At 35.1% G+C, this 13,693-nt stretch overlaps 1 protein-coding gene and 1 long non-coding RNA gene across 3 annotated transcripts; both read right to left on the bottom strand.

Annotated features, from left to right (window-relative positions):
* Positions 1-379: 379 nt before the first annotated feature.
* LOC109238497 (dihydrofolate reductase-like) lies at positions 380-4,310 on the bottom strand. 2 transcript variants are annotated; one of them, XM_019404970.1, is made up of 5 exons: positions 4,037-4,310; positions 3,439-3,536; positions 3,150-3,336; positions 1,549-1,650; positions 380-613 (listed from the first exon to the last, which is right to left on the bottom strand). In XM_019404970.1, the coding sequence occupies exons 1-5, from the start codon at positions 4,248-4,250 to the stop codon at positions 528-530; spliced, it is 687 nt and encodes a 228-aa protein (XP_019260515.1). In that variant the 5' UTR covers positions 4,251-4,310; the 3' UTR covers positions 380-527. The 2 variants fall into 2 exon arrangements, with proteins under 2 accessions (XP_019260515.1, XP_019260516.1); XM_019404971.1 differs by lacking the exon at positions 3,439-3,536 and having other exon boundaries at positions 4,038-4,310.
* Positions 4,311-9,958: 5,648 nt separating this feature from the next.
* Positions 9,959-11,824, bottom strand: LOC109238496. Its single transcript, XR_002069752.1, has 2 exons — positions 11,770-11,824; positions 9,959-10,139 (listed from the first exon to the last, which is right to left on the bottom strand). It is a non-coding gene; the product is annotated as an uncharacterized LOC109238496 (long non-coding RNA).
* Between the last annotated feature and the right edge of the window lie 1,869 nt (positions 11,825-13,693).

Genomic DNA, 13,693 nt, shown 5'->3' with positions numbered 1-13,693 from the left:
GTTTATCTGATTTAGACAGTTATGATCATTTCAGACAATTATTTGTAGTATCTTAGACGCTCATGTATTCGCGACACCAGTCCGAAATTTGTATTTGGTTTTCGCACTTATTAGTTTATTTATCTTGTTTCAGACTATTTCGTTTTCCTTCATTGACATTATATTTGAAATTTTTTAAAATGGGTAATAATTACATCTAACATTGGCTTGCCTAGAAAGTGAAATGTTAGGCGCCATCACGATCCCGATGGTGGGAATTCTGGGTCATGACACTTTAAAGCTGCCGTTCAAGGATGTGCTTTTTTACCAAAACAAATTTGGTCCATTTAATATTTAAACATGTCACATGCAACAAAATCAATGCACAAATTTACCCAAATTCAGTATACATACCATAGTCATAGAACACAGTAATACTACCGAAATTAGTGTCTCACAGAGTTATTATAAATTTGTATTTATTACTGTCTTCAATATTATAGGTGTAGTGATATTTCACAAATACATTTTCTCTGTCGAATAGAAAATTACATCTTTGAGTTTCCCTGCAATGGCATCTTGATTTTCTTGACCTTGTTGATAAATGTTATCACAGTTTCCACACTTTCAGCATCTGATGATAAACACAGACAAGGATCAGAATTTGATTATTAAAAAGAAATATTCAAAGTTAAGTCATGAACAGTTGCTTTACACCATCAGGTTAAAATAAGCTACAACAACGGGTAAATATCTATTATAATCTGAATAGGTAACATAAAAATTGTAATTAATTAATAAAATTCCATATTCGTCAAAATTTTACACTAATACTGTAACAAATGTCTATACTGTACTTAAAAACATAAAGAAAGCACATAAAGGGGATTCAGTTTCTTAGTAGACTTTTAACTTCTGTTCAAATGTTTAAATCATTCATTACAACTTTTCGACTACTCAAGTTTAACCTATAAAATTGTATGATTTTATTACTGAAATACGTAACAAGTAATTATATAATAGAAGCATAATATAGTTAATGAAACAACAACACTGGAATTTGGTTCTTTTTTCAATTACTAATAGCCGTAAAGAAAGTGAATGATTTTGTAAACAATTTTGTTGTTAATTAAAAGTCGGAAAGCAATACTTATGATACTCCTTCCGTTTCATTTTATTTAATTTGATTTATAAGCAGTTTTTATTTGTTAAAATAATTAATTTTTCAAAAACCAAGAAGGTGCTAAATTTTTCTTTCCAAAGTTACCTTGATAATAATTAATAAATGATCTAAATAACTTCTAAAAGGTCTTTACAACTTCCTATTATGAGTAAATTTAAGAACAGATAAAGGGTAATGTAGTCAATAACACTCTTAATTAATATTTCAGAGTAACTTTCTTAATAAATGAAACGGAGGGAATACACTTATAAGAATAAAGACACTTTATAAAACTAATATTTCTGGAGAATGACGGTTTTCTCTTTTTTTTCCCTCGCATAAAATTAAACAAAAAATGTAAAATCTCACAATTATTTTTTCTTGTTACTGGGAATTTTATCAATTACCTAAATTTGGTACTTTGTGCCCCTCTGGGTGATGAATCACAACAGGATTAACGAAGCACTTCACAAGTTCTTCTTCGCTTGTTTTTTTGGCTTCCTTCTCACCTATACAACACATATCACAATAAGGACATATATACCTCAAAATTAATTAGAAAGAATATAATCATGTGACATATATACTTCAAATTAACTAGAGTAATCAAAGAATCACTATCCTCTATGGAAAATTACATGTCATATGGTTGTTCTTACATTATCTTAGAGTAATTAGCAAATAATTAACAAATAATAGAAAAAAAAATTCATAATTCTCTCTTTAGGTTTAGGTTGGTAATACTAACTTCCCTAGTTATGATATTACTCATATCACCCTTGTTTTAACTATACAATTCCTTTAACCTAGCTATCAGCTCGCCTTTCATCAAGGGCGTCACATATGCTCCCTTAGAGACTCAATGTCCTTGTTGATATTTGCCCCACCATCAGATTGTTGGAGTCTACTTCTGATATCATATTTTTCGCTACAGCCCAAATTCATAGCACATATTGGCCATTTTGGCTCAACTAATCTCATAGATTTAACCCTTAGACTACGCCATCATCGAGCGTGTAAGTTATGTGAACTTGTGCTCTATTTTATGTAGCACTTCATGTTCCTCTTCTTTCCAACGTGAGATGTGTCTAAGGTGTCACATTCACATTTTTTTCGAAAGCTTGCCAGCCTAGAAGTCTGTTAGTCCTTCATCTTGACACACCCTCATTAGCTCGTCGTCAAGGTATATAATATATAGACCCATTTAGGGTCTTAGCATCGTCGTTGAATCTACCATACTACTGCGGGAGTCTCGTTCTAGTAATGTCTTTGTCACATCCTAAGGCCATGAGATGTAATGTCCGATTTAGCTCTAGTGACCTCACAGATATGTCCCTTGAGCTACGCCACTATCAAACGCGAGTACAATGTGAACTTGTTCCCTATTTTACATAGCACTTCACTTTTTTCTTCCTTCGATGTAAGATTTGTCTAAGGTGTCATATGCATCCCTTTTCCGGAAGGTTGCAACTAGAAGTTCTTTAATCTTTCACCCGGACCCATCCTAAGCAGACGGCCCTCCATCAAAGTGTCACAAGTAATTAACTAGGTGGAATCTAGTGGGATAGATGGAGTCTAATATCTTATTAAACTAGCATAATAGCAATTTAGAATACTACCCCCTCTATTTCAAAAAAATTGACACTATTTTCTTATTAGTTTGTTCCAAAAAGATTGACATCTTTCAATATTTCCTTAACAGGAAGCATTTATAGCCACACAATTCAAAAGTTATGTCTTATTTAAGACCACATATTTCAAAGTCTACCCTTCTTTATTAAAATATGTGTCATGTCAAACTAAAACAATCTTTTTGAAACGGAAGGAATACAAGTTAATCAAGAAAAGATAATTGAGAGATGTGTTGTGATAACATTGTTTTGTGGCAAATACTCACTCACATCGAGTGCATGCTTGCATCAGACTAAACCTCCTAATCTTAAGAATCAGAAAATAATTAAACTAAATATACCATGATTAAGTTATTTGTACTGGTCATGGAAAGTACCTATGAAGTGCAAAGATGGGGTCTCAATTGGAGATGAATATGCATTAGCAGCAAGCTTAGGGCATCCAAATTCGGGCGCTCCAAACTTGAAGCCTGATATTATGATCACAAATTTTATATTTGGTACTTTGGTCAGAGCCACTCTTTCCCTTTGCATTCCAGGCATTGTTGCAGTTACAATTGCACCCTAAAAAGAGGATAAAAATCATATAAATAAGTATATTACTTAGTAATAGAATGAACTATTGGTTAATTATCTAAGAATCCAAGAGAGAATAATTATACTTGCCTGAGAGAAACCTAAAACACCATCATATGGTCCATACTTCTCCATGTTAGCTTCTATATATTGAACACATTCCTCAAAATTGTAAATTTCTTTGGAGCCCGATAAGATAATGCTGTAATACTGAATTAGTGGATGATTTGGAAGTAATATATTTACCATCACAAACTCAATGAATTCTAAATTTCCATTTTTAACACAAGAAATTCAAATACATCGTAGCGTCCATCATTTTAGCAATTCTTGTTTTATTTTCGGAACAAGAAGTATAAGTTGGTAAAGAATATGCAAACTAAGTGTGTTACACGTGTTGGTTTTGTTTGGAATATGTTGGGAGTTGTTTCAATACACCGTGACAATTACCGTCAAGTGATTTCAGTCGCAGTTCATTCGATCTTTCGCGTCCGCTACGAAAAACGAGTAAGTTCTCATTTTACGATTTGCAGGTTATCTATTTAGTATAGATTAATATAACCATCCACACATATATTATAGGGTTGAACTCAAAATTTATATGTGGTGGATTCTAAGTTGAAGGAGTAACATTAGAAATGAACATCATTCAATACATATATATATAGAGAGAAAAGGATCGAGACAACCTTTTGGAACCATTCATAGTAAGGTGGATGAAAAATGCCATGAGAGTCAACTTTGTCCTGAAGTAGAAAAGGTCCATTCAAGAACACAAGATCTAGCTTCTCAAGTACAGTTTGTGGCCAACCAAGTTCCATTTCTTTCTTCAATATTTCAGCACTGGCTCCATGGCCATGGAGGCAGAGAACTCGAGGTTTCTTTTCTGATTTGTTTTCCATATGGCTTTGCTATTCTTTTTTCCTTAAGAAAGTTTGTCTCTGGAACTTAGTGCACTTAAGGTCAGCTGCTCATCATTTATTTATTATTCCACCCATTTAAATTTATATTACAATATTTCATTTTTCCTCTATTTCAGAATGAATGATAACTTTTCATACTTGCAAATAATTTAATTTAAATTTTTTACTTGTTTCTTAAACTTTGTGCCTGTTCAAATATGCCACGCAATTTTAAAAGGAGGAAATATACATTAAAGGTGGTGTTTGTCATACTCTTCGAATTAATTTGTGTCTTGCAAATATCCACGTATATGCTTTTGACAGTGAGTTTGATGGAGTTAGGTCTTGATCATAATATGTGAAAATTATCTTTCCTGGTCCATGCCACTTCCAGGACCATATATATTATATACTACTCCATCCGATGGTGACTTTTTTTATCTTTATATGCTTCTAAGGACCATTATATATATATATATATATATATATATATATATACTACTCTCTCTGATTCATAATAAGTAATTCTTTTGTCTTTAACACGCCCCTTAAAAAAATACTAGTTCCTAAAAAAAAAAAATTTGGCAAAATTACTCATAACTAAAATTTGCATATTGTTAACTTGACATATTGGAATATGTAGATAAGGGCAAATTTTGAAAAAAGCAAAATTAATTTTTTCTTGATTATATAAAAAGTCACTTATTTTTGACCAAATAAAAAGGCAAAAAAATTACTTATTATTGAGGGAGTAATATTATATTACATTACAAAAAAGCATCTCTTTGTCAAAATGAAATTCCTTTCCCTTTTCAGGATGAGAATGGATAAACCACATGGACGGGGACCCTGCTATAAGTACACCAAATACAGATAGATGCTTTTATTGCATTTTTCCATGTTGGATGGAATTAGGAAAATGTTATATTCTATGATGATTATTTCTTTTCCTCCTTTTTTTTTCCACTTCGAAGTTGACGTCCATATTGCTTTCATCGCACTACTGGAAAATAAGCCTATTGCCACAGCTGAAAAACCGTTGCAACAGAGAGGTAAACCGTTGCCATAGAGCTATTGGAACGGTTTAGTGACCGTTACATACGCTGCCGTGCCAGTAGATCTAGAGTAACGGTTCTTGCAACGGTTACAAAAACCGTTGGTTAAGGTATATCTATAGCAACGGTTGTTCCTCTGTCTGAAGCAACGAATACTTCCTTCCTGTTGTAACGGTTAAAAACCGTTGCCATAGAGTTTACAACAACGGTTGGCAGCCGTTACCATATAAATTGTTGCAACGGTTATGTAAGCTATTGCAACGTTTATTTACAAATATTCTAACCGTTTCATTACGCTACTGTAACGGTTTTATTTCTTTTGCAACGGTTTTAACTACCTATTGTATCGGTTTGTTGCGCATTTTGGAACGATTTGTAAGACCTGATGGAACGGTTTTGAAGACCTATTGGAACGGTTCTTGTAGAGTATTTTGGAATAATTTCAGACCTATTGGAACGGTTTGCAAGCCCTATTGGGACGGTTCTAATGGACTATTAAGCCACCTGTAAATGAACATTTAGATATACAAAATTTGTAATAACCTGAAATTTATATAAATAAAAAGATAAAACACTTCATAATCTACATTGTCTCCATAAAACAAAAATATTTTAACCCAATATCACATAAGTTTTACATTTCAACACTTCAAGAGTTAGAGTAAGTTTCAAACGTTGATAACAAAAGATTCCTAGAACATGGACAACAATTCAAAGTTCTTATGTAAGGTCTAGATCTTCACAATCTCCATCTTCCCTTTCTTCAATTGCTCCACCTACAAAAGAGGATAAATAAAGTCATTATCCTTCGAGAGTTGGTTTATCATTATAAGAATGGGTATGGCCCATAAACAATGCATAAAGCACAAAGTTTTCAAATGTACTAGAATGTGTCATGTGGAACATATGCAAAGTCTATACAATTGCTACAAGTCGGCATGACTTTTTTTTTTTTCAAATGTTTGAATTACAGGAAGTCCAAATATACTACAATTAGATGCCATAGTTTCTTTCATGTTATCCACGGCAGGATGTGCTGAAAATTATTTCTAAGAAACCGATCAATTCTACCATATGATGGCTAGCGTGAAATAATCACTTGATGTGTCAACAAATTAATTTTGTTAGTGTTGGTACTCTATATATATATGAAAAAATCTAATATGTTTACTACGTTATAAAACTTGAAATGGGTGGATTGTATATGTAAAAAACTTATCATAAAAATCATCATTTTTATGCAGGATGAATAGTACAAAATAGATGATATGCAGGACTTAATTGGTGCTGCGTAAGACCACAAGAGGAATCAGTATCACATGTGTTTTTTACAGCATATGCAGCAAAAAAAGTATGGTCATATTTCTTCTCCTATGCAGGTTTATCTCTTGCGGGATTAAGCCTACAGCAAGCTATTGTTAGATGCTGGACAGTTGAGGTCATTCCACGCCTTAAACCAGTTTTTCTAGCACTACCTTGCATCATTGTTTGGGAGTTATGGAAAAGAAGAAATAGCAATAAGCATGGGGATCCAGTGTCGATCAATAGGACAGTGTATCAGATTTGTATTACAATCCAATCATTTGTCAAGATTAGAAAGCCAGGCATTACACATGTTCCACAAAGATGGCCAGATGTGCTGCGGATGATGGAAAACTATATGCCTAGACTGAAGGTTAATATGGTTACTTGGGAATTCCCTATGGCTGGATGGACTAAGATTAATACCGATGGGGCATCAAGAGGCAACCCGGGCAGGAGTTCCATTGGTTTTGCTTGAGAAATGATCACGGGGATATAATATATGCAGTGGGGAAGGTGATTGATGAAACAACAAACACACAAGCTGAGGCAAGAGCAACCGTGGAGGCACTGCGATACTGCCTCCATCATGATATATCCCAAATCTGGAAAGGAGGTGAGAAGGATAGGAGTAACAAGAGCAGGAAAGGAGCTGGAAGCACAGTAGATCATCACACTCAAGGAGAAGAGTGTGGTGATTATTGTATTGCTAACCTAGTTTTCTTTTTTGCAGGGAAGGCTAGTGTGGTCATGCCATACCCCTTTAATAACTCTCACTTGGTGGTATTAGTACTATGTACTCAATCCAAGGAGAGGGAAGCAAGGGTAGGCACAAGCAGGACTATACAGCTTCAGGGGAAGCAGCTGAGTGATCGCATGAAAATGGAAATGTGGCACAACATGCTGCAACATCAGTGTTCCAGTTTTAAGGATACAAGAATCATGTTTTCAGTTGTGCACGACAAAAGGATAAATGCAAAATTCTTTAGATTCACAACCAACATGCTAGACAACGTGTTAATTCGAGGAAAAGATGGGCAGACAATGCAGCTTTATATGTTTCTTAATTGCACGCCTACTACCTTGGATAGGACCAAAAAGAATACAAGCATGGATGGAATATCAAGGACTATGGTCCAATCTACAGGCATGCTTTTTGGAATACTAATAAAGGGAACATTGGGAACAGTGCTCTTTACAAATAAAGAATGGGGCAAATCAGTGGACAATTGCATTTTTTTGGGCAGGTGTTTGGTGCTTTTGCTCGTTAATCACAGCTGTATGCCCATTTACAGCAGCTTTAAGCCTAGTTGTTATATCATTTCTACGCACGTCTGGTGCTTTTGGAAAGGAACGATAGAATTAACAAATGCATTCTGGAGTAATAACCCAAGGTATGTTACTTCATACACATCACAGGAAGGATACCAATTGAAGAAATCAACAGAAGAAGACTGGATATCACATGAGACACTAATACAACAAGGAATGCTAACACAGTTTCGACATGTCTGGATCTTCTTTTTAGCGAGAAATACTAGCAGATGTGCACGAAGGATTCAAAGAGCAGCTGGATTTCTAGATAACATATGTCAAGAGGAAGCTAATATGGTGTGGATCAGCAAGCCTAAATGTGAGGATTCACAAGACAAGAAGCTGGAAACACAATGGGACTCCAACTCAATGCAAAGTACGATGGAATCTACAGATATAGAAGAGAAAGTTCAGGGATTATTTTTTCAACAAAAGGATGCAGCAGCAATGGCACAAATCATATACAAGCAGTGGTTCGACAAAGAAGGATATATCATAAGGCTTTCAAGTTTGAACATAATTCTTGGCTAGTTTTAAAATTTCATTTACTCTATCCTATTAGATTACACAATGTGATATCAATTTGGAGCTTACTGCTCAATATTGATAATAGGACCTATGTAATCATCAAAGTTCATTACCAGCTCACAGTGAAGACAGCCCACTAAGTTGCAGAGCTAGAAAAAGAGCTAAGAACAAGAAAAGAATGCAGGACAGAACGTTGAAGAGGATGAGACTAGGTACGACAGTGAACAACAAGTTTCAATTGCAAGCTCGGAGGAAACTACTAAAGTTCTTAACCAAACTCCTGGCCCCCAAATGCAAGATCAGGAAGTTCAAAAAGAAATCAACAAAGTCGTTCAACAAGAGAATTTATCACCAAAAAGTTTCAAAAATAAGAATGCAACCAAAATCAAAGATCTTCCAAGTGAAACTTTAAAAAAGAAGCAGAAGGAGGAGAAGAAGAAAGCAAGAAACAAACAAAGATAGACGTACTGACCTTGATTATTACTCCCAGTAGGAATGCTCATGGTTCGAAATGGGTTGAAACCATCACTTGAAAGACCTAACCTAACATTACGTGGATCTTTGGAGAAGTCGGGATGTAGAGAATCAAAATCCTTCCAAGCTTCTCCATCAGCAGGATGCCTCAAATTCCCATCATTAGGTCGTTCATTAGCATGCCATCTCATTGCAATAGCTGTTTCAGGACACATGAATATTCTTTGAAGCCTAGGCTTCAAGGGAAAGTACCTTAAAACCTTTGCAGGAACTTTAGAACTTGCATTAGTCAAGGAACGATTAGAACTTTTCCATCTAGAAGACCCACAAACAGAGCAATTGTCGGCCTTTGCATTGTCATTCCAAAATAACATGCAATCATTAGGGCATGCATGTATTTTATCATAATGAAGACCCAAATCTTTTATCATATTTTTAGCCTTGTTGAAAGACTTTGGCAGCTTAGCAAAGGGAAATGCCTCTTTTAGTAACTCTAACAAGTCTGAAAAGGCTACATTACTCAACCCATGCAAAGACTTAAACAAGTACAACCGGATGGTGAAACTCAGTTTATTGAAGTTTTCACACCCTGGATATAATTCTTCTTTTCCTTCCTCTAATAATTTAAAAAATCTCTTAGCATCTTCAAATAGAGCCTCTCTCATCCCTTCTTGTTGTACCGGCTCGCCTTCTACATTTCTGAATGTATCATGAAGTAATCCATCAATATCATCACGCATGTTAGAACCTTCATCATTATTGCTTTGACGAGGTGTAATTCTAGAGGAAAACCCTTCACCATGGAAAACCCATTCGGTGTAACCATCAACAAAGCCATTAACGACCAAGTGATCCTCCACCACATTTCTATAATGCCAATAGCGATTAATGCATTTTGTGCAAGGNAGCCCTATTGGGACGGTTCTAATGGACTATTAAGCCACCTGTAAATGAACATTTAGATATACAAAATTTGTAATAACCTGAAATTTATATAAATAAAAAGATAAAACACTTCATAATCTACATTGTCTCCATAAAACAAAAATATTTTAACCCAATATCACATAAGTTTTACATTTCAACACTTCAAGAGTTAGAGTAAGTTTCAAACGTTGATAACAAAAGATTCCTAGAACATGGACAACAATTCAAAGTTCTTATGTAAGGTCTAGATCTTCACAATCTCCATCTTCCCTTTCTTCAATTGCTCCACCTACAAAAGAGGATAAATAAAGTCATTATCCTTCGAGAGTTGGTTTATCATTATAAGAATGGGTATGGCCCATAAACAATGCATAAAGCACAAAGTTTTCAAATGTACTAGAATGTGTCATGTGGAACATATGCAAAGTCTATACAATTGCTACAAGTCGGCATGACTTTTTTTTTTTTCAAATGTTTGAATTACAGGAAGTCCAAATATACTACAATTAGATGCCATAGTTTCTTTCATGTTATCCACGGCAGGATGTGCTGAAAATTATTTCTAAGAAACCGATCAATTCTACCATATGATGGCTAGCGTGAAATAATCACTTGATGCGTCAACAAATTAATTTTGTTAGTGTTGGTACTCTATATATATATGAAAAAATCTAATATGTTTACTACGTTATAAAACTTGAAATGGGTGGATTGTATATGTAAAAAACTTATCATAAAAATCATCATTTTTATGCAGGATGAATAGTACAAAATAGATGATATGCAGGACTTAATTGGTGCTGCGTAAGACCACAAGAGGAATCAGTATCACATGTGTTTTTTACAGCATATGCAGCAAAAAAAGTATGGTCATATTTCTTCTCCTATGCAGGTTTATCTCTTGCGGGATTAAGCCTACAGCAAGCTATTGTTAGATGCTGGACAGTTGAGGTCATTCCACGCCTTAAACCAGTTTTTCTAGCACTACCTTGCATCATTGTTTGGGAGTTATGGAAAAGAAGAAATAGCAATAAGCATGGGGATCCAGTGTCGATCAATAGGACAGTGTATCAGATTTTGTATTACAATCCAATCATTTGTCGAGATTAGAAAGCCAGGCATTACACATGTTCCACAAAGATGGCCAGACGTGCTGCGGATGATGGAAAACTATATGCCTAGACTGAAGGTTAATATGGTTACTTGGGAATTCCCTATGGCTGGATGGACTAAGATTAATACCGATGGGGCATCAAGAGGCAACCCGGGCAGGAGTTCCATTGGTTTTTTCTTGAGAAATGATCACGGGGATATAATATATGCAGTGGGGAAGGTGATTGATGAAACAACAAACACAGCAGTAATGGCACAAATCATATACAAGCAGAGGTTCGACAAAGAAGGATATATCATAAGGCTTTCAAGTTTGAACATAATTCTTGGCTAGTTTTAAAATTTCATTTACTCTATTCTATTAGATTACACAATGTGATATCAATTTGGAGCTTACTGCTCAATATTGATAATAGGACCTATGTAATCATCAAAGTTCATTACCAGCTCACAGTGAAGACAGCCCACTAAGTTGCAGAGCTAGAAAAAGAGCTAAGAACAAGAAAAGAATGCAGGACAGAATGTTGAAGAAGATGAGACTAGGTACGACAGTGAACAACAAGTTTCAATTGCAAGCTCGGAGGAAACTACTGAAGTTCTTAACCAAACTTACTGGACCCTCAAATGCAAGATACAGGAAGTTCAAAAAGAAATCAACAAAGTCGTTCCACAAGAGAATTTATCACCAAGAAGTTTCAAAAATAAGAATGCAACCAAAATCAAAGATCTTCCAAGTGAAACTTTAAAAAAGAAGCAGAAGGAGGAGAAGAAGAAAGCAAGAAACAAACAAAGATAGACGTACTGACCTTGATTATTACTCCCAGTAGATAGGCGATTGATTAGTTGCACATCAGCTTGTTGTGCAGAGGAACCTTCTCCAGGTGAACGAGCATTCAAACGTAGCATGCTGGGATCAACCCGTAAATCTGGATTCAGAAGCTTAAGTTGAGAAATGATGTTAACTGCAACTTGTAGTTCCATGGCATCTTTCTGTGCATTGAACTTTTCATGCAATCTTTGCTGCATCCTTTCTTCCATTTCCTCCAATTTTTGCTGCATCGCCTCATCAGTAGAGGGTCCCAAATCTCCAACTTTTCTTTTTAAGGAAGTCTTGGTAACCCCACGGCCATATAATCTTAGGCGACCTAGATGCTCAGGTCCCATGACCAATGCAAATGCATCAACTAATTGGCTGCCATCTTCACTTTCTTGTGTTGGTTGTATTCTTTCCATTTCAGCCTACAAGACCAAATTGAGTCATTGTTAAATCAGAAAGTGTATGACACCGAGTCAATAACTAAGAACAGAGTCAATAAGTAAGAACAGACAAATGATAACAAAAAACTTTAAATTAATAACTCGTACAATTTTATTAAGAGTATCCGCGTACGAGGCCTTGTAAACTCGATCAGATTTTCTTTTCCGCATGGCCAAAAAGATGTCCTTGCTTGATAGAGGCTCAGAAGTTTCTTTCTTTTTTTCCTGATTATATAAAAAGTGGTATAAAGTTAATAAGTTCATATTTAAAACAATAATAAGAAAGAAATATCAAACCTCGCATATTCGAGCAAAACTTCTTTTGCCAGCAGTGTGTGGATATTTCAACTTTTTGCGATTCTCGGTATTGGTTTGGGATATTTTCTGCAAATCAGCCAATGAATACAGAGTTAAGTAATTTCTAATTAAACATAAACCAGACATTCTCAGCAAATCACGGGACAGTACTTAGTTTTACCTTGTAGGCATCAGAGTTTCAATAATTAAGAAGATCCCTAAATTGAGATTCAGGAACATCAACGGGCCTTTTCTCCAATTGTAGCTCGTCATTCTCATAGGGTTTATAATAGTCGTTAAATAATTGATTCTTATACTTTCTCCAAGCATTTTGAATTGATTCAAAAACCCACTTTTTTGAAGCATCAGGAATGTCATATTTTCCCTATAAATTATGTACAGTTAGGTTAATGTAAAAATATGAAATATCTACACAGAATATTGCGAACTTCAAACCTTGATATATGTCCACATATCTTCTTTTGTTTGAAGTTTCCTCCAATTAAACACATTAAGAGGACAAAAGACTGCATTCCTTGCCAATGTGCCGAGGAAGCTACCCAACTCTGCTACAACATCATCAGTAGGACCTATGGGTTGATTGTTCTCGTTTACCACAATTAGCTTGCACTCTTTCCTACCATGAACACTTGGCATCAAAGTTTTTCCTCTTTTTCTTTTTTCGGCAGAAGGACCTGCATTAATATTAAGTAAGAATAATCACCAAAAGTCAATATTATTTGTTAATTTAACAAAATAAAATTTATATGTTCTTGCCTTGTTCCTCGGATTGTTCGTTTGTTTCTTGATTGGAAGAATCCTCAAATTGTTCATGTACCGTTTGAGAAGTACGAGTGGTGGATTCCAGTGACTTTTGCTGCAATTGTTCACACAATGCTTGTGGTGCAAGAGAGGTAGAGTTCAGTGACTTTTGCTGCACTTGCTCATGTACAATTTGTGCTGGAGGAGAAGCAGAAGGCAGAGGCAGTTGCAACAATTGTTCTTGCACTTAAGCTCCTAATTGCGGAAGTTGTTTTTCAATTGAATTCACCTGATGCTTGTCATTTGTCCTTGTAGCTTGAACAATTCCTTTTGTTTTCAACGATGAAACCTTTTGGTTCAGCAAAGATGCAAGTGATCGGTTGCAATGCAATTTTTAGCCTTTTTGTTTTTACT

The sequence above is a fragment of the Nicotiana attenuata genome, unplaced genomic scaffold, assembly GCF_001879085.1.
Source record: "Nicotiana attenuata strain UT unplaced genomic scaffold, NIATTr2, whole genome shotgun sequence".
Lineage (NCBI taxonomy): Eukaryota > Viridiplantae > Streptophyta > Magnoliopsida > Solanales > Solanaceae > Nicotiana > Nicotiana attenuata.
The sequence above is the reverse complement of the archived record's forward strand: the minus strand, read 5'-3'. Positions and strand labels throughout refer to the sequence as shown.